At 37.2% G+C, this 26,632-nt stretch overlaps 1 protein-coding gene and 1 long non-coding RNA gene across 2 annotated transcripts; both read left to right on the top strand.

Moving 5' to 3' along the window:
* Positions 1 to 404: 404 nt before the first annotated feature.
* Positions 405 to 14,806, top strand: LOC122640865. The gene is made up of 3 exons (XR_006329769.1): positions 405 to 414; positions 6,145 to 6,152; positions 14,735 to 14,806. It is a non-coding gene; the product is annotated as an uncharacterized LOC122640865 (long non-coding RNA).
* A 3,797-nt stretch (positions 14,807 to 18,603) lies between these two features.
* On the top strand, positions 18,604 to 26,568 carry LOC122639199 (beta-glucosidase 24-like). The gene is made up of 14 exons (XM_043832020.1): positions 18,604 to 18,726; positions 18,845 to 18,914; positions 19,419 to 19,477; positions 20,449 to 20,524; positions 21,799 to 21,876; positions 21,962 to 22,049; positions 22,548 to 22,770; positions 23,077 to 23,192; positions 23,612 to 23,827; positions 24,699 to 24,751; positions 24,851 to 24,882; positions 25,551 to 25,653; positions 25,754 to 25,856; positions 26,381 to 26,568. Exons 1-14 carry the CDS (start codon positions 18,604 to 18,606, stop codon positions 26,550 to 26,552), a joined length of 1,512 nt encoding a protein of 503 aa, XP_043687955.1. The 3' UTR covers positions 26,553 to 26,568.
* Positions 26,569 to 26,632: the final 64 nt, after the last annotated feature.

Below are 26,632 nucleotides of genomic sequence, written 5' to 3'. Positions count from 1 at the left end.
TTGAATTCGGTATGTTGTTCTGTATAATTGTAGCTTTCCAATTTGAGTTTTTCATTACCTTGTTATCGATTTTTGTGGCTTTTTTCTGTACATCATCTGCCTCTCTCTTTCTCTTTTCCTTTCTATTTGTTTTTGTATGTGGTTCTTCTGTATATATTGGATGCCCACCTTGAAATATATATTTTTGGGTTTAATTCTGCAAGGAATCTGGGTTTTAAGCACTAATAGATCTCTCCTTTACTGTATCTATTTGTATGTTTTTCTGTGTTTATGGCCTCCAATTGGATCTCTCTCCCCTTCACTTTCTGTGTATCGATTATAAGGCATTGGTTTGAGGAGAGAGCATCTTATCGATTTCTATGGCTTCTGGCTTCTTTCTATACATCATCTATCGCTGCTTCTACGACTGTGTCAGTGCAGTCCATCCCCCAACCTCTATGAATTGACATCGATGTTTAATGGGATTTTCTAAGAATTTTCTTTATCTTTTGACTTTAAATTTGCAGTTATCAAAAAGAAGATTGAAAGGACATTGCATTGTGTGGGGAAATTTTTTCTTTTTCTCTTGATAGCTAGGATTGTTCAAATGGAAAATACTCTTCTTATTTGTTTTTTTGTCTAGGTGATTGCTGGAGACATGCTGGCCAATTATCTTTGATAACTCCTGAACATTGTTTCAGGATGTTCTAGAAATGAATCTAGCTTCAGTCCAAATACAATATAAAAATCAATTTTAATAAAATAACAAAAAAGTGCTTTGCAAGACTACTAGAATTGAAGTTCAAATTAATTGCGGAGGCCTACCATCAATGTATCATCTTTTTTCGTTTTTTTTAATAAATATATCAATGTATCATCTTTATCAGCAACCAAGCAGATATGCAAATCCGATGTTCTAATTGAATCCCCTCCCCCATCCCTCTCTCTAACTTTCTACCCTACCATTCTGCTCCATAAATCAGGAGGGATTCGCTGAAAGTATTCAATACTGTATCGATCTGGTTTGGGGCTAAATTTCTTTCCAACTTCCTAATTTATTTATTTATTTGCTTTGCATGACCAACATATACATGGATATGAATAATCTACATTCTTTTAGGGAAGAAACATTTGATCGTAATAGGATGTGGGTGCATGATGTGAATACGACCTATCGGAGACGTTGCCCCCATTTGCAAACCCCACAACTCTTGATATATTTGGCAGTGACCCGGTGAGTTCACACATCCATTTTTGAGGTTTTTTGTTTCTAATAGAGAGCCTCCAAAATAAGACTTGTCCACTCTGTTGTCCTTTTCTGCCTAATTGTTGCCTCTGATTTATTTGGTAACATGTTTTGGACATATAGTTATAAATTACGAGATTATTTTGTGAACGGTCTCCAGGAAGTTCAATAAGTTTCAGTAGCAATATAGATCCAGTATGTTGGACTCCTGTTGATCCTAACATTTGTAATTCTGCAAGAGCAAACTTCAAACCAGAGTTGTCATGGGATCTGATTGTTGATGGTCTTCAAATAAGATTTGTTTTTTCTGTTAGGCAAGTAGGCCATAGTTTAGTTCTTAGATGGTTATGACAGCTTTTGAACGAAACAGTGTCATATGGCTCACTTCTGGATCATTGGTTAGACCTTAGAAGGTTGAGCCTTATTTGGGCAGTGAGGGATGTTTCTGAATGTCATATATTATGATTTTGATGATCCATTAGGTGGTGAGTGATCAAATGATTATAAATGTCTGAAGCAAAGTATGAAATTCATGTTGAGATGGATCAATAAGTTTATTATTACTTGTTTGCATGAATCAATGAGCACGAGTTGTATATATAACATTTATCTCTCTAATATTTGATCATAAGAGTTGAAAGACAGGTTGCATGTCTTGAATCTTCAGGAAATAATGCCAGCTTGGGGTATGGCCAACTGAATATATAGTCCAACATAAGAAGATACAGATCATTTATGTTGCTGCTTGTAAAGCTCAAGTTCTGAATGGAGACCTCATACAAATTGGTTTACGGCTTTGAAGAGGTATGGATTTTAGAAACATGTTGATATGATGTGAAGATTCAGAATGAATCTCAAAATTACTGAAACGAGTTAATATCATCCTCTTCACTGTTATTAGATTTGACTCTCTCTGTCATGATTGATAAGCTCTACCAGTAATTCTATGTGATAGTAGGCTTTGGTAGCTCATAACAGTTTAAGAGAAAAACAATAGAAATGTTTTATCATCAATGGTTAATGTCCTGAGAGCATACCTTCTATAACAACCGTGGATTTACTCCACAAAAAAACATCTCATTGATCAAGGCATGTGATAACTGAATTATTGATCCTTCAATTTTCCTTTCTTTCTTCTTCAATTAGTGTTGAAACCTTTAAAAAGTTAGTTTATAGAGTTGGAAATGGCACAAAATGGATTAGTACCCTATACTTTTGAAAGGGCATGGTCCAGTTACTATGCATGATCACTATCTAACAAGGTGAAAGGGCACGGTCCACTTTCGATGCTTTCAATAATTTCTGTTCAAACCTGAATTGTCATAAGATCTGATTGTTGAATGTCTTCAAATAAGCTTGGAACTTTATGTTAGGCAAGTAGGCCAGGTGTTGGTTCTTATTTTGTTAAGACTTAAGTCAGCTTTTGAACCAAAGTCTATCATATAACTCATAACAATTCCTTGGATTCTGGGTCATTGGTTAGTCCTTGGAAGGTTGAGTAATATTTGGGCAGTGAGGCATGTTTAATTGTTCCAATTTCTGAAGGTTAGATTGCTAACTTGATCCATGGTGTTGTACTGTTGTTTCAAGCTTTACATCGTAATTCTTGATTCTGATGCTTATTGCACTGAGGTTTAGAAAGTTGGAAAGAACCATCTGTGCGACATAAAATGAGATTAAAAAAAACATGAAATGTGATCCCAAGAACTTGTTGAGATGGGTATTTTCTCCTGTCTCAATAGATAAGGCAACCGATACTAAGTGGCTTCATAATTTTTGTTCGAAACCTTAAAAAAGTGAAATTATAGAGTTTAGGAGTACCAATTACTATATCCCATTACAGAAGCAACTACATAAGATAGAGTAGAAACTGAATCTCTTTTTTTTTTTTTTTTGGAAAGAAGAAAGAAAGTTTTGGCAAATTCTGCGGTAGTGTCAACTGGATAGGGGGGTTGGGGCAGAAGGGAATGGGGTACCTATTTTAATTTAGACCTAGAACTGGCACTATTTGGTACTTCATGTCTGACTTGAAAAATGGCATTCACTCACGTACCAATCTTCTAACCTAGCCATTTACACTGAATTCAAGGCCAATGTAACCATTTCCTACAATTGCTATCCAATCAGGAACAAACTACAGAAAAAACCTGCTTTTCATCCATAACCAAGAGTTAGAAGAGAGGTACTAGAGTCAGTCTTGTTTTAAGTATTTGTTTTTCTCCTGCAATGTATCCCATGCATTGAACATGAAGTTAGGGTCTAATTCCATTTAGAGACTTAGGAGAGTAAAATAAAATAGGTTTTTTTGGACTGGGTGTGTTAATTGACTAAAACAAGGGGTGAAAGAATTGGTTGATTCTCAGATGTGGATCCCTATCACTTTTTGGATAAGTCCTCATATAATAGTAAATCATTCTCTAAACACAATCAGTATCTCTCTAAAAACTTTGCATGAATGAAGTTCCAATCAAAATACAGCCCATGCACCTCTACTGCGTAGTCAATCTACTTACTCAAGAACTAAGGGGCCATTGTCTCTAGGACCATTGTGTCTCACTTTCATGTTGTCATCTTTGATTAACATTATTAAAAACCAAAACGACAACAAACTTTATAGTTATTCCCCTCATTTCAGTTTTCACTGAAATTTTTTCCCATCACACCATACTCTTCTGTTTTAAAGAAAGGAAGTAGTTAAATAAGAACTAAAAGATGAAGCTAACTTGAATCAGTTAGACATTTACTTGGTTGAAATTTTCATATTTTAGAGGCCGGATATGGAAGAATATGGCCCAACAAGGTCAGGAAAGACAGTATGAAGATGTCAAGATCGGATAAATAGGGTGACTGGGGATATTAGATTATTTTGAAGAAGAACCACCATCAAAAGAATTTCTATTACGACATGCCAATAGGCACAACGGTCTGGAAAAGATGTTTATTCCCTGGAGAAGTCTGATTGAGTTTCCAATTGGGCTTTCCCTGCCACAGCAAGTAGAGAAGAAGGCTGCTAGAGAATCGGAGGTCTGCCTATCATTTAATATTCAATAATATTTGTTCTTGTTTGAGAACAATTGGATTTGCTTATTTTCTTATTTGATTCTTTCAGGCTGAGGTGATCAGGAAAATTCTAGGCCAGGACTCCAATAAGAAGAGGCATGTTTTCACCAACAGCTGATAATCAAACATCTTTGGTCTTGTTATTTGACTTGAGAACCAAGCCAAGCAGGTTAAAATCGGTTCTATTCTCTTTCAACCCAAAAACAGTTACCCCCTCCGGGTGATAAGTGTGTTGAGACTTACCGGGATTCCAAGGATGGGATTGTTTTCTAAGATATTTGAATTCCCATGTATGACTCACTATACAAAAAATGTTAATTAAAATAGTAATAGACATTTTCTGTCCACCACCAAACAAGTGCCTACATATGCTTAATGCACGTGTAAGTTTGCTAGTATATATATATATATACTAGTAAAATTGCACGTGCATTTAGTTTGCTTTTTTTCATGTATGAATCACCGAAATGAACACCCAACATTTTAGATGTTTTACTTAAATAATAAAATTGTTTATATAAACAAACATTACAGTAATCCATTTTTTCTTTTATATTGTATATATATATATATATATATATATATATATATATATATATATATATATTGTTTTTAAGATAAGATGTTATTAATGGCGGAACAATTGAATTTAGCTTTAAAATCGTGAGAAAAGTAAGTAATGAAACAAATGGTACCTTAATTTTTATAAAAGAATAATTAATGCAACATTGAGGGGGGTTTATTATGGATAATATTGTAATATTTGTTTTATTTTTCTTAAGATAAGATCTTATTAATGGAGGAATAAATTTTTTTTGGGTAGAATAATGGAAAAATAATTGAATTTGAGGGGGGGGGGTATCGATTGTTCAAGGAATAATGGATAATATTGTAAATTTTTTTTTTTTGGTAAGATAAGATGGAATTATTTTATACATTAGAAAGTGGGGTTTTATAGATTGTTCAACGAAAAATGAGATTATTTTACTCTATCTTTCTAATTTCTAATTTCTAATTAATAATAATTATCTCTTATTGAATTTATCTAAAAAAACGTGAGAAAACTGAGTAGGGAAACGATTGGTTCCTTAATTTTTATAAAAGAATAATTAATGTAACATTGAGGGGAGGTTTATTAATAGAGGAAGAATTTAATTTAGCTGAAAATTATAACAATTAATAATTAATAATTAATGAATGGTATTTTCAAAATTATAACAATTAATTAAGGGCGGTTCTTATTGATTGTTCAAGGAATAATGGATAATATTGTAAATTTTTTTTTTGGATAAGATAAGCGAGATTATTTTATACATTGGAAAGTGGGGTTTTATACATTTTTTGAAAAATGGGATTATTTTACTTTTTCTTTACAATTTTTAATTTCTAATTTCTAATTAATAATAATTATCTTTTATTGAATTTATCTGAAAAAACGTGAGAAAACTGAGTAGGGAAACGATTGGTCCATTAATTTTTATAAAAAAATTATTTATGTAACATTGATGGGGGTTTATTAATGGAGGAAGAATTTAATTTAACTGAAAATTATAACAATTAATAATTAATAATTAATGAAGAGTAATTTTTGAGGCTTATTGATATTGTTGAAGGGTATTTTGGTATGAAAAGATTTGCCATGACTTTTGAGTTTCTACATTTATAATATAGTATGATATATTCGTTCTTCAGTATGAAGGTGCCGCAACTAAGGGTGGTCAAGGAGTAAGCAACTGGGACCACTACACTCATACAAATCCAGGTCTCTCTCTCTCTCAACTATTATGCAAGCATGAACAAATATATGGAATATTTTTATGGGAGAAAGGATCCTACCGGGGTGCGGGCCCTACACCTAGACACAGGAGTACTAGGTGAAATGATCGATGCAACCCCATGGAAAGGCAGAATTTTCCGGGGGTGTGGTGGTCATTTAGCCTGCACACGCCCAGGTAGCATTCTCATTCCCAATTCATATATAGAGAAAAGGAACGCCACCCGGTTGCACAACATGGCGTGTACCTGCTGTGCTCAAAGGCCCAAGACACAACCATCCATGAAATGGGACAAATGCGTCCCCCTGGAAAGGCGGAAAGGACCAGGGTGCATCGATCATTTCACGTGCAGCTGTGTCTGGGTGCAGATACATGTCATTTCACACACACACACACACACACACACACACACACACACACACACACACACACATATATATATAATATATAACGGTGATTTATATACTAACTATGTATTCACATAGGTAACTTTGTTTAAATTTGTGGGCTGCAGATAAGATAAAGGACGGCAAGAATGGAGATGTGGCCGCAGATTATTATCATCGATACCCGGTAATACGTACTATACATATTTCCTCATGATTTAATTACTTGATTAATTAATATTTATTATGGTAGGTGGGGCATTGTATGTTTCAGTAATTATTCTTTTTATTAAAAACAACAAATAATACATTAAAAATAGTATATAATTAATGTCTAGGTGCTTGTTCTTGCTTTGTATCATGCTTCTTTCTGTTCTTAATAATTTTTCATTCACAAGAAAGAGTGAGTGAATATTAGTCTTCCTTCATTTTATATCCTTTGTACCAAACTAAGGTTGTCTTTGGTATGATTTCTACTTCGATGTTGTTCTATTTTGAAGAATAATTTATGTGCTACAAATAGAAATAGTTTGGCAACTATGGTACAAATAATAGATTCTAGTAGGTTTGCTGTGTGGAATACATATTTTGTATCCTAATTTATTTTTAAAAGTCCATCTATAACATATTTGAATAAATTGCCTCACACACAATGTGTTTTTTTTTTTATGGGAAATTTACACATACCACCCCTGAGATTTAACAAAAGTATAATTATACCCCCAGTTTTGATAATTTTGCATATCCCCTTAAGGTTTATAAACATTAGCACATGCACCCATTCCGTCGGTTTATGGCTAACAACGTGAAAAATATGATTTAATCTGACAAAAATGCCCTTACAAGAAAAGAAAAAAAAAACCTGCAACTCATCTTCCCCATGATGAGGTATGCTTATAGGGAACACCAGGGAAGATAATGACCTTAGCTCCACCAGTAGGGCCTCTCATTGACCTGAAACTTCCAAGGAGCCCAACAACTCAAGGACTTGCTGATTCTAACTAAGCATCACTCCAAATAGCGGTCGAAGATCAAAGGAAAAACCCTGCAACTTAGATCTGGCAGTAGAACAGAAATCAGATCCAAACTTTGTGCTTGCTCTCATAGTAAAGAGATCGATTGGAACAGTACTTCTCTTGGGTGATGGAAAGATTTTGGAAAATGGAAAAGCCAATAGCATGGCTGCGAAATTGTAGAAGAGGCAAGTGAAGCTCTCCTTCAATTGGCTCAAGAAACAGAGGACTTAGAAGTGAAGGAGAAAGAGACCTTTAGTCCCATGCTGAAGAGATGGCACCCAATTGCAGCCGGAGTTGCAGCAGTGAGCCTCCACAATTGCTACGGAACCATGTTGAAACAGTAATTGTCAACGACAATATTCTAGTGTTGCAGAGAGCTGGAAAGCTAGAGAGGGTTCTGGTTCAGATGGTGGTTGAAGACTCTATGGACTGTGAAGATGGAGGCAAAGCCATTGTAAGGGAAATGCATCCCTATGAAGTTGAATCCATCATCTTGAGCCTTTTAAAAATATGGATTGATGAAAGGTTGAGGAGAGGGAAGGAGAAACCCTAAACGGTTGAAAGGGTTTTGAAAATTTTCCTTTTACTCTGGTTTTACCTAGAAACAATTCGAATCTTAAGAAAAAAAGAGGCCTTATCCAGTGCAGAAGGCACCCGGGTTTAGCAGGGTCTGGGGAGGGTCAAATGTACGCAGCCTTACCCTTGTTTCCAGAGAGGTTGTTTCCAGGACTTGAACCCATGACCAATCGTTCAACAAGTGAGCACTTGACCAACGAGCCAAACACAACCTTCATAATTTAACCCATACTATAAAATCATATTGAGCTTCTACCAAAAAATATAGATATATATACACTCATATTGGGCCGAAAAAATTGCCATTGAGATGGATACATGATCCTCAGCTGCATGGACCATATAAAAAACAAACAAAGGAGACAAGGTTAGGCACAATTGATATATAAACACTTGAATTTGCAAATTGATTTCTAGATTTAAAAGCTTGGCCCAGGCAGGCAAGCATTTTTGGATTGGGTAAGTTCACCCATTCTCAACCATCCGTTATAATTGCAGTTCATAAGCACCAATAATCATATTTACTTTCAACAAAGCATCTTCAAATCAAGTTCTGATTTTAATGCCAATGACACATGAAAATTAAGAAAATCTTAATTTAAAGTAAGCCACGAATTAATCCACTTATAAATATCAAAATGTAGCATTGATCATTAAGCTAATTCCTTTGTTGATCGAGCTTTCTCCATCCGTTTAAAGAGGATACACACAAGTACCTACAGCTGCCCAAAAAAAAAAAAAAACATACATATATTAGAACTTCTTTAGGATTAGTGTTCTTGGATGAACTAATGAAATTCAATCATAGTAGTCGTATTAATAGGATTTCAAGTTGGTTTTTATATGATCCTCGCAAAGAATATTAGTGATGCAGCATATTCATCATGACTTGCTTCATTAACAATCACAAACGAGCTCATGTGATAGAGGACCTCACACCCATCTCATTGTTTAGGTGGCCGTTTTGGATCAACCCGATTCAACCGGTTTTAAAGCTATGGGCAGTTAAAATGGAAGGAATGAACATAATAGAGAGTAGTAGACTTACAAGGGTCCTGGGTAATGGTAAGACCAGTTCCATTGAAATAACAGTTCCAGTGGTGCTTCCCCATAGCTCCATAGTAGAGGTTCATAACAACTGAAGCATGGGAAACAAGATTGATGGGTTCATGGCAGATTCCCATTTCTCCAATTAGGCTGCAATCAACTCCACTCTCTTTGCAACAATAATCAATGTTGTCTTGGAGATTAATATCATTAGTTGAAGGTTTAGCAATGCACCATGTATTAACCTCACCTTCATTCCCCTGCATCATCACCAAGTACAAAGACTAATTCTCATTTTTTTCTCTTTTTGGAGAAATAACAATTCATTACCTTGTTAGTAATGTGGGGGAAAAAATAAAATAAAAACCTAGATTTTTATGAGAGAGAGAGAGAGAGAGAGAGAGAGAGAGAGTTTTTTCAATTAGTATTGTAAAGGGTAGAGAATAATGAAAACAAACTTACAAGCTTTCCCTCTTTTGCAACTTCCCTCGATTCTGCATAACAAAGAACTCGGAATTATAAATTGACTCTTTGCATAGTTTTCATTATAATAAAAAGGCAAAAGTTTTCGTGTACGGCCGTGTATGGTACACGACTATGTCTTCAACTGTTGAATGGATATGAGGAACCATATACTATACACGATCATGTTCATCAAACGGTTGAAAGCACGACCGTACACATGCACGGCTGTGTATGAAAACTCTCTAATAAAAATAGTAAAATATCAATAACTACTTTTATTTTTATTAAATATTTTTTTTATTTTGTAAAAATGAAATAATGTGGAATATTTAATGTAAACACCCGGCATTCATATCGAATATTGTTTCTCTTTTCGTCAGATAATATTTGGAAGTCAGTTTAGAAGTCTTCATCTTGCCCTTCATTGATCCGTTGACGTGCTAATCGTTGGTTAAAGATCAAGACTAATAATCACTAAACTAATGTCCACATAGTATGTATGGGTTATAATTTGCCTTCTTTAATCAATCAAATCAATTAAGTTCTTTCACTCATAAGTGGAGATCTTATTTCTTTAGGGCATGGTTTAATTTGGAAAATTGTATCAGATCAGGCATATCGACTGATACTGAACTTAGCCAATCTTGCATTGGTAGAACAATTCTAACTAGGTAGGGATAAAATCTGTTCAAAATTTGTTTCTTTTTATCAAAATTGAGGAAACAACTAAGAAAATTTCAACCAGGATCAATACTGTTTTTTAGAACCATGCTCTAGGCCGTTTCAAGATCTTTGATGTTTAAACTCTTCCTGATTTTCCCCCTTTATAATTATTTAAAAAAAAAAAAAAAAACTCTCATCTTGTGGAATAAAATAGCATAATTAAAAAAGTTGTAAACAAGAGAAGGGCTGAGAGAGGAAAGGCGGAAAGGGCCTCTTCCATGGACTGCCTTATGAGCACAATTTTTTTTTTTTTTTTTTTTTTTGAATCGGAGAGTCAGAAATCAAGCTAAATGATGAAGCATAACAGGTGAAAATGGGAATTGTTATTACCTGTACAAGCAGAAAAAAATAGCATAAAAGCCATGACCATAAGAAGAAATGCCGGTGGTGCCTTTTCATGGCCTCTTGCAATCTCCATGGTCCTCTACTCCTCTATGCTACAAAGGGGGTTTTTTTTTCTTTTTTTGGAGAGAGAGAGAGAGATGGGAAAAGGTGGGGAAGGGCGGAGGATTTGTGGGTTTGCAGCTCTCTAGAGGTGTATGTAACGTATTCAAAAATTATGACCAATATGTACACAGATGCAAGTGTATCTTGAAATGACCATAATACCTTTATATTTATAAATTATTGTCCTGATTATCTATTGGGAAGTAGAAAAGGCTCGAGGGTACTATTGCCAAAAGAATAATATACATAAGAGTACATTAAAAACTATACCTTAAATGGATTGAGAGTATATAAAGACTTTTCATATCGTGGTGTGGCATTGAAGCAATTGGTAAGCGAAGTCATTGGATGCAGTGTTTGGCGTCTCACAATTTTAGGTTTCCAATGACTCTTTTGATTGATTGATTCTGAAGGGTGAGCTGCTAAGGTAAAAGCAATGACCCATTATTGTTATGTGTGTCTCGAATTCTTGGACCCGTTTCGAAGAATGACATCTTTTGACATTTTTGGGTGTTCTTGAAGGTTTTTCATTGAAGCAATTGATAAACGAAGTCATTGAATGCAATTGGTAAACGAAGTCATTGAATGCAGTGTTTGGCTTCTCACAATTTTAGGTTTCCAATGACTTTTGATTGACTGATTCTGAAGGGTGAGCTGCTAAGGTAAAAGCAATGACCCATTATTGTTATGTGTGTCTCGAATTCTTAGACCCGTTTCGAAGAATGACACATTTTGACATTTTTGGGTGTTCTTGAAGGTTTTTCATTATAACTTTCTCCGATTTACATAGTGTAACAGCTTCGCTTTCACCCGTGGACGTAGCACATCATACTGGTGTGTGAACCATGTAAAATCTCTATGTTGTCTTGCTCTGCTTCTATTTCTTTTCGCGTTTTGGTTGGTGTTTGCTCTAACTATTATCATGGTTAAAGTCTAATGGGGTTTTGGGTTGGGTTAGGTCTAACTTTTTGCCCCATGATAGGCTTAAGACTTGAGAGTAACATAAGTGTGTCAAGCCGTTGATTTGGTCGGTTTAGCTAAAGTTCAGTTTCAGTTAGTCTATTTTTTTTTGTTGGGCTCGGTTCAATCCGGGTTTTTATTACTTCTCTTATTGGATTATTATTGGTCCGATAACGATCTCTGGTTCTGTTTCAATATTACATACAAGTATTTAGAAAATAGTGATAAAAACATTCTCTCTCTATCTGTTTAAAAAATGGGAACGTGTTTGGGCTAATGGGAGAGTGCACAGAAACATCAACATCAACAGATGTGGCATTTTCATCTTGAGGGTGGGGCAGTCATTTCATCCCTTGTGTCTGATCGCAGCACACACACTCCTTGACAGTTCTTTTTCCCTAAAAAATAGGAACCAAAAAGGATGATTTTGAAAAACAAGGTTAATTAGGACAGTTGGATCATTGGTTGTGCTTCTTGGCCAGCAAAATGGGAGAGGCTATATCTTATGACCAGAGTGAACCACCCAGCTGATGAGTTTTGGACACCACGGTGGATGGGGATGGTGCAATTCCGACCTAAAAAAATACCAATTTTCATTTTTTCAAAAATTTTGATGATCCATTTAATCGCCCTTGTTAGATACACTGTTTTTGGTATCGGTATCGACCGATTTATATCGGTTATCGATAGTATCCAATACCGGATCAGTGGTATCTAGGGGTGTCAATCGATTGGTTTGTTTCGGTTTCACCAAGTTTCGATGTGAGTGAGTGAATCCAAAACCAAACCAATAAAGGAAAGTTCGAGTTCATTCGGTTTGGGTTCGGTTTTTTTTATCGGTTTGATATTGGATTCGATTCGGTTTACCATGTATATATGTACATAATTCTAGGATAAAACAGAGTTTTATTTATTTATTTTTTTTAATAACTTTTGGGTTGATATCGGTTTCCTTTTATATTGATTTGGGTTAGGTTTTTCATGTTTGTTTTGGTTTCGATGTGGTCTAGATTTTAATTTTTTTCCCAATACCCCAATCCGAAGCCAATCCAATTATAAGGTTCGTTTTGGTTTGGTTCGGACTAGTTCAGATCGATTCAGTTTCATTGATTCGGTTTACATTTTGACTCTTATAGCGGTATAGAGAGTAAATCAATCTAAAAAACAATCGGTATTATGAGCATTAAAACGGTGGGATCCAACTTGTTATGGCCAATCCATATCAGTATCAATATAGATATCGACCGATCGAGACCAATACAGGTACCAAATACCTTAAGGGCTTGTTTGTTTGCCAAATAAAAGTGAGATAGGCAAAAAGGGTGGTAAAAGTGTACTATTTCCCCACAAAATACCAATGATGTGTGTGTTTGGATACATGGGTATGAAACTTCCAAACAAGCTCATTAAATGTATTTATTCTTGTCCGATGAGATGACACCCCTTCTTTTCCCACCCCATTCACTTTCAAAGTCCTACCAAAAGTGGTAGGACTTTGAGACTATTCATGGAAAAGTTACTTTTGAGTTGATCTCTTTCCTCTTCCTATGGATTTGGCTCCCGTCTTGCAGTGGCAGGAGCTGGAGCGTCCAACCCATGGCTACCACCCAAAAACAGGGGTGGGGGGGTCATTTCACATGTGGGGCCCAGGTACCAAAAGTGGTAGGACTTTGAGACTATTCATGGAAAAGTTACTTTTGAGTTGATCTCTTTCTTCTTCCTATGGATTTGGCTCCTGTCTTGCAGTGGCGGGAGCTAGAGCGTCCAACCCATGGAAACCACCCAAAAATAGGGGGTGGGGTGGTCATTTCACACCTGGGCCCCACCTGTGAAATGACCACCCCACCCCTGTTTTTACTCTGATTTTGCTGGACTAGATGCTCTAGCTCCCGCCACTGTAGGACAGGAGCCAAATCCTCCTCCTATTTCTTTTCTTTCTCATGGAATCCCACTCCATGTACATTTCCTCTCTGTCTCATTAAATCCCACCTAGTATAAAATGCAAATTCTATTATTTCCTTAGCTTTTCTTTTCTTTTCTTATCAACCCAACCCACAAAATGTGGGATCCACCCTCATAAATTTTCCCTCGGTTTTTATCCGACAAACAGACGGGGCTTAAATGAGTAGATAACAGAGAGATTGGGACTCTGTAAGAGATTCTTATAATCCCAAGTGTGGAAATTGTAGTTGAATCAAGCAATCAAGCATGTAACTTTACACTTTAACCCATTTAATATCTCTATTTTTACTTTTGGGTCCTCAACTTTAACAGAACAAACCTTTATAATTTCAATATTTTCATATTTTCCCCTCTGACAAACGATGTTAGTAAGGTGTTAGTTGTGAAAAGTAAAAAACAGTTTTAACCTTTCTACATCAGTGACTTAATTGAATTATCATTTTACCCTTATTTACATCTTCACCAGCTCCAACGAAGTTGCAGAAGAAGAAACCATCTCCGGCCGACGGACCTCCCCTTGCCCAGCCAACCTCCATCTCCGGCAGGGGAAGTCGGGTTGCTGGCACCGATACCGATCATCGCTGCTGATCTCGCAATTGTCCTTCTTGCCCAGTTCCTACCAATTCACAAATGATTGCTCAACCGCAAGCTTCGTGACTGACAGCTTACACTGACTAAAAACCCCACCTAGAAACTAGAATACCCCATAGACTTCCATTTGGAAGCCCACAGATTCAGTGGAGTTGGCGTACGTGTAGCAGTGTTGCCCCATCAACCCTGATCTCTACACGTCTTTCATATCAAACATAAGGGGAAAAAAAATCTCCGTTTGAGATCTGAACCTGATCTTCAACCCTCTTCCCTTTTCCTTGCTCCCCAAGAATAATCCCGAGAGCAATTCATCTTATGAAAAAACAAACCCATCAAGCAGAAACACATAACCTCGCTTGTTCTTGAATACCATTACTGCGAAAACAATGACAACGAAATAGATAGAAGTCGTGAATGGTTTAGACTTGTAGAAATACATGGGTCGGTGGTATGAGATTGCTTCTTTTCGTTCAAGATTTCAGCCCAAGGATGGTGTCAAAGGCTACTTATACTTTGACAGATGATGGTACTGTTCATGTCCTCAATGACACTTTTAGTGGTGGGAAGTAAGGGTACTTTTTGAGGGAGTTAGCTCTGAAGATGTGTTGTGGTCTTCATTACTTCATCCTGAAAACCAGAGAAGAGAATACGAATTGAAGTTCTCAGCTCCTTTACAAATCGAAAGTTCTTTTCCTCTTCGCAGGAAACCTTTCACACTAGATTACTGGAAGCCCTACGCCTTCAATTTTGTTTCTCCAATCCCAATTCCCAACCTCCCAAATCCCAAACGAAGGCTGGAAAGGTGGAAAAGCAAGGAAGAGAAAGAGGGGAGACACAATGCAACCGAAAGGGCCATGGATCCTCTCCAGTCACATATAGTACCGTGGATGTGGTGCTCTCCTAAATCCCAGCATCTGTTTCCTGTGTCCTCGAAGATCGCCGGAGAGAAGATAGAGCTGTTCCCTCGCAGATTGCCGAAGAGGACAGTGGAGCAAAGCAGAGTCGGTTTGGAGATTTATAGCAGAAGCAGAGTGGAGCTCCTCTGATTTCTTCTCTTCAATGTTGTCGGCGATTAAAGTTATAGCAGCAGCAGAGTGGAGCTCCCTCACTAGCAGATCCCGGGCCAATGATTTGCAGATCGCCGGATAAGAAAGAGATAGATGGAGTAAGATGACAATGGAACGTTGGTTTTGGGATGATGGATTTGGGTTATGGGTTATGTTCATAAGGCTAAAATGATCAATATCAAATACTGAAGGGTAATATGAACATTTTCAAATGTTTAACGGCACCTAACAATTTTAACGTAACGGGGCAAGGGCTTATTTATAAGCCCCACAATTGTTGAGAGGAGGTACAGATAAATGTTGAAACTACAACAGGGGTTAAGTTATTGTTTCAAACATCAGGGGTGCTAGGTGCATGTAACTTCTCTTGCAGGAATTGGCTAACTGAACACCTCTATGTAGGGATGCAAGTTTGGCCCTGTCGGGCCGAACCCGCCTTGGCCCACCCTAAGCTCGAAAAGGGCCTAGGCTGAGATATTTGGCCCTGTGAACGGGTCAGGATTGGAAATTTCTGGCCCTGAGGTAGGGTCGGGTCGGGGAAGGGTTGAGGCCTTGGGCTAAGCCTAGTCGGCCCGACCCGATCCTATTTTAAGTTATACTATAAAATATATATTGATATAATATATATATTACAAACTTTAAACTTCACCCATATTTTTTAAAATAATATATTATATATGATGATAATAAATGATATAATACATTTTATTATAGTGTTATTTTAAGTAAAATTGGTAATTTTCTCCCCGGCCTATTCTAATTCATGCATTTTCTTCCCCCTCCCCATGATCAGGGCCAATCAGGGTCAGCCGGCCCGACCCTAAGGGTGGGTCAGGGTTGGATTTTTTAGGCCTTGAGTCAGGGTTGGGTCGGGCCTGGGCCCAACTAAGGGGACTTAGGATTGGGCTAGGGTTTTATAAAGCCCAGCCCAACCTGACCCTATTGCAGCCCGACCTCTATGCGTGGGGGAGTGTTTGGTTAGAGATATTTATTTAACCACTATTTGCTTAAATTTAGCCCAACATTCTACTTATGGAGGGTACCACAAGTGGAATATCTGTAACGTGGGAGGAAGCCTGATCATAGATACGCACAACACGAGGGACCTGGAGTGTCATTTACCCATTACTCAATTTGTCTGATCAAACTCAATTGCCTGATCAACCCTAATTTAAGCTAATTCTATGGCCAGAACTATTTTATCATAGTTATCCTTCCCTTGCATCTTGAATGGGTGGGAAAATGGAATTTTCTGGTTGAACCTCTTGGTAGCTCGGGTTTTGCTAATGTTGATTTAAAATCGGTTCTGGTTCACACTTGAGCCCTTCATACCTAAACCGGTTTCCTAATCTGGTTGACCCATGATGTGGGAGCAAATCAGAGCCATCAAACTTTGATTAATTGAATCCCCCCGTACTTGGTTTGACGTCTCTCTCTCTCTCTCTCTCTCATGCAAGGAAGATTCATGTCTTCAATAGATTTAAAGGCATCACATATGAGACGCAAAGAATTATTCTTTTAAGATCATAAGAGACGCAAAGAGTTATTCTTAAAAGTAAAAATTGATTTGAGATATGAACCAATTTGAAACTCCATTCAAGCAAGGGAGAAAAGGATTATCTCTCTCTCTCTCTCTCTCGTCATGCAAGGAAGATGCATGACACAATGAATTATTCTTTTAAGATCGTAAGAGATGCAAAGAGTTATTCTTAAACGTAAAAATTGATTGGAGAGATGAACCAATTTGAAACTCCATTCAAGTAAGGGAGAAAAGGATTATTTCTTTCTCTCTCGTCATGCAAGGAAGATGCATGAGTGCATGATGCAATGAATTATTCTTTTAAGATCATAAGAGATGCAAAGAGTTATTCTTAAAAGTAAAAAATTGATTGGAGAGATGAACCAATTTGAAACTCCATTCAAGCAAGGGAGAAAATGATTATTTCTCTCTCTCTCTCTCTCTCTGTCATGCAAGGAAGATGCATGACGCAATGAATTATTCTTTTAAGATCATAAGAGACGCAAAGAGTTATTCTTAAAAGTAAAAAATTGATTCGAGAGATGAACCAATTTGAAACTCCATTCAAACAAGGGAAAAAAAGGAATATTTTTTTTTACTGACATTTTATGATTGCATGTTAAAAAAAAGTTAGAGATGCTAACTTTGCTCTTATTAAAAGAAACCATAGAGAAGTACCAAGTTAGATTCCCCTGTACCCCACTTTAAGTATTTCAAGCTATTTTCCTTTTTTGGTATATACTTATGTAAATAAGATCACTTATGCCTTGCTTCTTTAATAGGAAACAGAAAATTTCTAGAAGCAGTTATCAAGCTAGAAGGATCCAAACTCTATAAATAGAGGTGGAGAGGAGGAAAGGGTACAGTTTAATTTGCTAGCTGATCATAAGCCCTAATTACCTCCTAGTTGGTTTTGGGTGCTCTCTTCTCCTCTCTTATCTTCTTTTTTACTTTAAGTTTGGATCTCCATAACACTAAGCATATTGTCCACCTCTCATCTAGAGTTTGTGTTTGTCTAGCTTCTTCAACACAAGGACAGTGTGTGAACAAGCTAGAGGTTCTCACAATTGTAGTGAAAGTTTGAGGTATGTACGTCTATGCTTCTCCCCTAATTAATGGTTTATGGACATGCATGAATAAATCATTTCATGGGATATAGAAAATATTATTTTTTCTTATGTTAGAATAGATCTAATATAGGAAAATGATTAATTCAGTAAATATATAATCTTATCTCTTGAAGAAAGTAGTTGTTTTCACATTTTTTCCTGTCATATAATAACATGTGAATTAATACATAGTTTTGACATGGACCAGTAATCCAACCTCAAAAAGGGAGTACCCCATTTTCTGGAAAAACTCATAGTTTCTAGAAAAGCCATCACTTCCCTTTTCGAGGAAGGAAAATCAGAATTTTTTTTCTGTCCAGTTCCTCTCACAGGGAGATGGAAATGACAACTTAACTTCACTCCGACAGTGTGTTCGGGCAAGGGGTTAGGTCATCATTTTCGACCCCCTATGAGAGGAGCTGGGCAATTGTACTGGACAGAAAAATCATGATCGGATAACAGACCTAAAGTAATGGAGCTTGGGTGTGAGTCTTTTATCCAAATGGAATGGCCTTACCTTTTCTTTTTATTTATTTATTATTTAGTTTTATTTTCCTCCATTTTACCATTATTATCTCATTCTCTCTTTTTCTTTAGCCCGTCTCCTCCGGCTCTCCCTCTTTCTCTCCCATCTGATTCTCCCAGATCAGCAAAAAAAAAAATATGGAAGCAACGATGTTGAAGGTTCATGAACATGCCATTTCCAGTGGGACCAATGGAACTAGTAGGACGAAGCCCATGAAACGAAGTGATTTCCCAAATGATTTTTACTTTGGAGCCGCATCATCTGCTTATCAGGTACATCCATACTCCTTAATTACTTATATTTGTTTGTTGCATGCCAAGGAATTCTCTCGTCTCTCAATTACTGACTGACTGCAAATTTCTCGTACCCCTATATATATTTGTTCTTCAGTATGAAGGTGCCGCAACTGAGGGTGGTAAAGGAGTAAGCAACTGGGACCACCACACTCATAGAAATCCTGGTCTCTCTCTCTCTCTCTCTCTCTCTCAATTATTATGCAAGCATGAACAAATATATGGAATATTTTTATAGGATGAAGGACCCTACTTGAGTGCATGCGGTGCGCTGCCCCTACGCCCAGCACTGCCATGGAAAGACAGAATTTCTCAGGGGCATGGCAGTCATTTAGCCCTCATGCGCCCGGGTAGCATTCTCTTTCCCAATTTATACATAGAGAAAAGGAACACCACCCAGTCGCACAACATTGCTTGTACCTACTGACCCCAGAGGCCCCAGACACAACCATGTGTGAAATGGGACAAACGCATCCCCTTGGAAAGGCAAAAAGGACCAGAAGTGCACCGATCATTTCACGTGCAGCTGTGTGATCATTTCACGTGCAGCTGTGTCTGGGTGCAGATACATGTCGTGCCGCATGACCGACTTACGTTCTTTCTCCCTTTTATTATATTATATATAACAATGTATTCACATAGGTAACTTTGTTTTAATTTGTGGGCTGCAGATAAGATAAAGGATGGCAAGAATGGAGATGTGGCCGTAGATTTTTATCATCTATACCTGGTAATACATACCATACATCCTCATGATCTAATTACTTGATTAATTAAATTTTATTATGGTAGGTGCGGTTTTACAAAGAAATAAATTATGGTAGGTGGGGCATTGTATGTTTCAGTAATTATTCTTTTTTTTATTATTAAAAATAACAAATAATACATTAAAAATAGTATATAATTAATATCTAGGCATACAGAGATTGGAAATATAAGAAATTTTGATTATCCACCTTCACCATTGCCAGTAGCAAATGACAAATCTTAAAAAGCGTAAACGCTAATGGGGACTTGGACGGCTAGACCTGGCTCTCCTCCAGCCGTGGCAGGAGGTGGAGGATCCAACCTAGCAAAAACAAGGGGGTTTTGATCATTTCAATTGGGGGAGGGGGGGAGGGGGTGCCTGTGAAATGACCCAAACACCTTGTTTTTGCTGGGCTGGACCCTCCACCTCCCACCACAGCTAGAGGAGAACCGATAGCTCATATTGCAAGCTAGGATTCACGATCCTTTTCCCACATGGGGACCTCTCCACTAGATCTCACACCATCCATGAAATGTGGGACCCAACTCTGAATGGTAATAAAGGGAGTTTTGATCATTATGATTATCACCCCTATGGTCATCCCTAACGATCAATATGATGATCTGCCTTGATAAACAAGGTTAAGCATTGAGATGGGAGGTAGATGCGGGTTCCCTCAAGTCTTTCAAAAATCATGCATGTTCGATTTGAATTTAGAGCATATATAAATTAAGGGAGAAAAGATGCTATTTAGTCTCGTGCACTGCATAATTCTTCGGCCCACACACAAGGCCACGCAAAATAACCGTTATACTCCCATAAAAAGGCAGAAATTACTGGGACGTAGCGATCATTTTGTGGGGCTACCTACTGCACGTCCCATAACTTTAATGTTTTGTATGGTATGGTAACGATGTTGATGTTGATGATGATGATGTTTTTCCACTAAACAGGAAGATGTGGCTTTGATGGCGGAGTTGCGTTTGAATGGTTTCAGATTATCGATTGCATGGACCAGAATAATACCAAGTAAGTAAGATGCACGGACGTCCTTAAAAGCTTAATTTGACTAATTACCAATCCATATTGGCCTTACCGGGGTGGGTGGGGGTAAGGGTGTCAATGTGTACCATATATCGTATATTGTATACAAATATTGTTTCCATGCTCAATCGTACCATATAAATTCAGTATGGTATCAGTATGAGATACCAGTATTAAGTTGATATTCGATATGGCATGGGTATAGGGGCATAATGCTGAAAATACACTATACCGTACCGATGTTATACTCAATACATGGATCCAATCAATTCGGTATAATATCAGTATGAGATACCTGTACCAAATTAAAATTTGGCATGGCATCGGTATAGAATATGTGCAGTGTACCATACTGAAACCGCACCAATTGATATCCTAAAGGTGAGATACTTAAATACCTGAATATTAGTATTGGGTATATTATCAATGATTAATATAAATCTGAGTGCTTTAATTTATGTCCTTGACCATCAACTAGTCGCCATATTTGGTAGGATTTCTATTTCAATTTCAGATTTATTTCATGAAATAATCAATAAATAGATTTTCGGTCAAAAAATTGAAATTGTTTTGATTGCAACAATCTGAAATATTTCAAGAATAAGAAATCCATTTGGTAGTTTAATTTTTGAGAATAAATTCTCTTTATTTCTCTGGGAGAGAGAGGTGATGGCGAGGGTGGTGTGAGAACATCAGGAAAGGAAGGGTGGTGTTTTATTTTTAACATGAAATTACTACTTTTCCATCAAATTACCATATGCTCATTAAAGAGCAAAAGTGAAATCACTTTCGATTTCAAAATTGAAAATGCCCCTATGCTAATTCAAATTTTGTTCTATTCCATTTGATTTTTATTTCTTTGAAATAAGGTGTAATTTGATTTTTATTAATGTGTGATAGAAGACCTTACATACATCTTTGTGGCCAAATTTTAGTTCAAAGTAAACAAGGAAAGTTGCTCAAATTTTGATTCAAAGTTTCACTAAAATGACCAAAATGCTATCGAATGAAGATGAACGTAAAATACAAAATGACATCTTTCGTAAAATACAAAATGCATTATACTTCACTAAGTACAGTGACAAGGAAGAAACCCCATACTTATGTGTGTGGCTGAGTGTATCCTATCCCAACCCTCTTGCATTAATACAAGCTTATGATCTCAACTATGATTGAGGAAACATTGGCTTTATATATTATTTCTATTTAGATATTATAAATTTATGTTATTTATTTTCTTAAAAATTATAAATTCGTAGCTGGGAAGAAAAGTAATGGAGTGAATGAGGAAGGCATCCAGTATTACAAAAAACTCATCAAAGTGCTTCATGGAAAAGGTAAAATCTCTCTCTCTCTCTCAACAAACATATAACAAATGCCAAATATTATATATTAAATTGTCTTAAATGTATATATGTGTAGGGATTGAGCCTTTTGTGACTCTTTTTCACTGGGATGTTCCTCAAGCCCTCGAAGATGAGTATGGTGGTTTCTTGAATTCTAAAATCATGTAAGCAGTGAATTATTCTTCCACACATGCATGCATACACACACACACATATACACACACACACACACACACACATATATATATATAGAAAAGATTGCCCATGTGAAATGACAGGATTACTACTACATTAAATAACTTTTAGGAATAAGACAAGGGGCAAAAAGTGAGGTTACAACTTCTTAGTTCAACTATTTAACGACATCAAAATACATATATTTTGAGAAAGCGTTCTCTGTGAGGGAGTGCAAGGGCCATGTGCTCGCCACAACCAATGAGAGCACACACGCTTTCATCTCTGGGGCAAAATTTCTGCTTTTCATGTGGGATGGGGTGGTCATTTCCCCCCCACCGTGTCTAGGTGGGGCCTACGCCTGCCCCACCCTCCCCCCATCCCCCACAGAGAACATTTTCCCATATGTTGTTTCAACCACCATGCAACCTTCTCAAAATTTGAAATAACACCAAATCTCATTGATTCTAACCATACATAACATGCAGTGATGATTTTCGAGACTTTGCAAACATTTGCTTTGATCAATTTGGGTACGATGTGAGGCATTGGATCACCTTGAACGAGCCATTTGAATTCACCAGTTTTGGATATGTTGATGGCACCTCTCCTGGCAATGTTGAGGATCTTGGGACAAACCCATATACAGTAGGCCACAACCTGCTCCGTGCTCATGCAGCCGTAGTGGATCTCTACAGGAACAACTACCAGGTAATTAATTAAGGAGAGAGAGAACGCTACCTGGGCACGTGCAGTGTGTTGTCACTGTACCCAAACATAGGGGCATGCAAAATGATCATCCTGCCCTCGGAAAATTCTATCTTTCCATGAGAATGTGGCGGTCATTTTGCACACCCCTCTATATAGGCACAAGGCAATGCACTAAACCCGCCCAAGTAGCATTCTCTCTCCCTTATTAAATTTGAAATACATATTGGTTAATGGTTATGGTGGCACAATATTTCATAGTGGTTGGGACTGATAAATTTCATTTACATGCTAACTAAATTTTTACAGAAATCCCAACGGGGAAAGATTGGAATTACATTGAGTATTAAGAGTATGGTTCCTTTATCCAGTAAATTTACTGATGTTGAAGCTGCTGCAAGAGCTAATGATTTTCAATTTGGATGGTGAGTCAGTCTTTAATTATTTGAGATGAGCCATTGCATATATCTGTTGTTGGAAACTGTATAAAAGAGCATCCTCAAGTATGATGCATCGTTCCATGCACTTTAAAGGTGCATTGAGCAACGCAACTCATTAGAATTACTCACTTGGTTGTTGATTTTAATGTTGGCAATTATTTTTGGGATTATACATATAGCATTGAGGTTTTTGTCCTTTTGGTTTTGTTGGATTTTTTTTTAGAAGAAAAATGTAGTTTATTCAAAGTGTATATAGATTCAATTTCTTTTCTCCTTGCAAGTTATTAAGTAATTAGAGTTCAGGCTGGATGTCCCCTCATACATAGTACTTTCACATTTTTCTTCCTTACTAATGAAAATAAATCGATTTCTACCAAATCGTTTATTTTGCTTTCTTTTATCAGGTTTATGGATCCTGTAACCTTTGGAGACTATCCAAGCAGTATGCAACTTCTTGTCAGGGACCGGCTGCCAAAGTTTTCTCCAAAGGAATCTCACATGTTGAAAGGGTCATACGACTTCCTTGGAGTGAACTATTATACTGCAAAATATGTTACTCATGCCCCTTACTCTCCTCTGGGTAATTATTCCACCGATGGTTGCTACAAAATCTTGAGTAAGTTCAAATAAAAACCTTAATTTAGTTATGTTTTGTCTAGGGGTTTTTGTTCTTTTTTGTTCTTTTTTTTTTTTTTTTTTTTTTTTTTTTCTAGTTAAATATAATAAGAGCTGATCCAATTAAATCCATATTAATTTTCTCAACAACAAAACACAATTATTCTTTACTATAACTCCCCTATACTTAGCCGAATTCGGCTCTCCTCCAGCCGTGGCGGGAGCTAGAGGATCTAGCTCAGCCAAAACAGGGGTGTTTGGGTCATTTCACAGGCGCCCCCCCTGTGAAATGACCAACCCCCCGGTTTACAGTTCCCACCATGGCTAGAGGAAAGCCAGGCTATATTGACTCAAACTCCCCTATGCCTAATTTCTTCTTTGATTCACACCCCCTCCCCCCCCCCCCCCAAAAAAAAAAAGCAACCTTCGACCTCGCTTCCTCCCCTGGTATTTGAAAATGCTTAAATTGCCCCTTACAACCACTCTACAAACCCCTCACAACTGATCCACATCTCTGCCTCGACACCACCCCGACCTACCCTCTACCCTCTGCAACTCCCCCCTCCCTTGTCCCTAGCATTTCCCCTCCTTCCCTCTACATCTCCCTAGCATCTCTCTTTCCCGGCCCCCTCGTTGCGAAGGAGCCAAATCCACTGAATGGGAAAGAAATTGAAAGTGGAATTGAGGTGCACCAAGTGCTCCGACTATTAGGCGGTGTTTGGTTTGTATTCTTGGAATGCATTCTAATGCGATTTTACATTCTCCGACGATAAAAACAACTAAATTTATCATCTGAGAATACGAAATCGACCTATAATGCATTCCAATTAAGAATGTGTCCAAACACTGCTTAATGGACCTTTAGGTGAAACCAAGGGGGTGTGGGTTTGTTCTAAATTCAAATTTTACAGCTAAGAACTCGAGAGCATGTTCCCATTTTCTATTTAAATTATTGGGCAATACTATTTGTTCATCTTGACAATTAAATCCTTCAACTCCTGAGTTTTTTTGGTTATATGATGTAACAGATCGCAAACAAGGAGTCCCGATTGGTCCACCGGTATGAATTTTCTCCCATATACCCAATTGTGAAATTAATTGTGAGAGTAAATCTGTCTTCAAAAAAAGGAATTGTAATCTAGTGTCACACATGGTGTGGTTTGGGAAAATTTATTTAAAGCAAATAAAGTTCGTTAGAATTGAAAAACTTATCAAGATGGTCTACTATTTTGGGGGGAATATACAACCCCCCCTGAATGGGCTGTAATGACGGCCCTCCTGATGCTTCTACGTGTGTTCCCATTGGCCGCCATGCCCACATAGGGGACACATTCCCATACAAAGACCACTTCCCGTAATCGCATGCGCCGAATTGGAATAATCCCCTTCCCTTATGGGTTCGCAAAATAACCCCCTTAAGTTTTAGCATTTTCCAAAATATACCTTTTAATCATAGCGAGATTCCATTCCGGCACCTGCTGAAATGACTGCCCAACCCCCCATGATTGGGCCGTAATGACCGCCCGCCCGATGCTTCGACATTCGCTTCCATTGGCCACCATGCACACACAGGGGGCAGTGCATGCTCCCATACAGAGACCACTTCCCTATTTTTAATTTAGCAAATAAAAACAGACTGGTTCAGATTAGGCTGTGCAAATTTAATTGCATCACATTGTCATACATGTTTAAATGAATCATGTGCATTAACAACTACTGAAAATACAGACTGGTTCAGACTGGATCCATGTCTATGCGAGAGGGATACAAGATGTTCTACTTAGCATAAAGGAGAAATATAATGGCCCCGTTATTTACATCACTGAGAATGGTAAAACCATTAATCTATCTTTCATTACTCTTTAAGTGTATTGCTTGCTGGGTGCTTAATAAATTTGATGTTAAATATAATCCATTGGGCTTTCTTGTAGGAATTGCACAACACAGCTCATTGACAGTGGATGAATCTCTCAATGATGTTCAGAGAAAACAAGCCCTCAACGACCATCTATTTTACATTAAGTGTGCCATGGAGTGAGTATATATATATATATGTATATAAAAACATTCATTTGAAACAAAAGTTATATAAGAAAGGTCTGAGTTTCTCTCAGGGCGGGAAAGGGTATCGGAAGGGTATTTTGAAACATACTAAAACTCTAGGATGGTGGGTGAACGTACCGTCCTCTATGGGTAGAGGGAAATTTAGTACTATAAATAAGACACATTAATCTTGTCTTATTATTATTATTATTATTTTTATGTTTCCTTTGCACCCAGAGATAAAAGAAAAATGTTACGGTTATTTTGAGCGATTTTAATCATTTATCTTAAGGAAAATTTGAGAAATTTTATCTTTTTTAGGGGGGAAGGTATTGGTACACGGGAGATTCTCCCATCAACTCCATTAAATAGGGGGTCTAAGGGTTTTTATGACATTTTAGATTGGCATTTAATGCAAGTCATGTACATAGTACATACAAAGCCATACATGAAAACTTTTGCCATTTTTTTTTAAAGAAATGTTAAACTTATTTTTTTTTCCCTTCATTTTGCAGTGCTGGTGTAGATGTGAAGGGATACTTTGTGTGGTCTTTGTTGGATAACTTTGAATGGCGTTTGGGTTATACAGAACGCTTTGGTATTTACTACGTAAACTTCAATAATGAAAACTTGCAGAGAATTCCAAAGAAGTCAGCCAAATGGTTTAGAAAATTTCTCTCTCACTAATAAAGAGTGAATACTGCTTCCTCTTGGGGTGGTTTAGAGAATTTCTCTCTCAATAATAAAGAGTGAAGATTGCTTCCTCT

This window comes from Telopea speciosissima, chromosome 9 (assembly GCF_018873765.1).
Source record: "Telopea speciosissima isolate NSW1024214 ecotype Mountain lineage chromosome 9, Tspe_v1, whole genome shotgun sequence".
NCBI classification, from domain to species: domain Eukaryota; kingdom Viridiplantae; phylum Streptophyta; class Magnoliopsida; order Proteales; family Proteaceae; genus Telopea; species Telopea speciosissima.
This window is presented reverse-complemented; position numbering and strand designations above follow the sequence as displayed.

Bases quoted from the DNA above. Each gene is read 5' to 3' on its own strand.
- LOC122639199 (XM_043832020.1), top strand. From the start codon at position 18,604: ATGTTGAAGGTTCATGAACATGCCATTTCCAGTGGGACCAATGGAACT. The intron at 20,525-21,798 runs GTAAGTAAGATG...ATAAATTCGTAG, and splicing joins ATGGACCAGAATAATACCAA to CTGGGAAGAAAAGTAATGGA. The intron at 25,857-26,380 runs GTGAGTATATAT...TTCATTTTGCAG, and splicing joins TACATTAAGTGTGCCATGGA to TGCTGGTGTAGATGTGAAGG.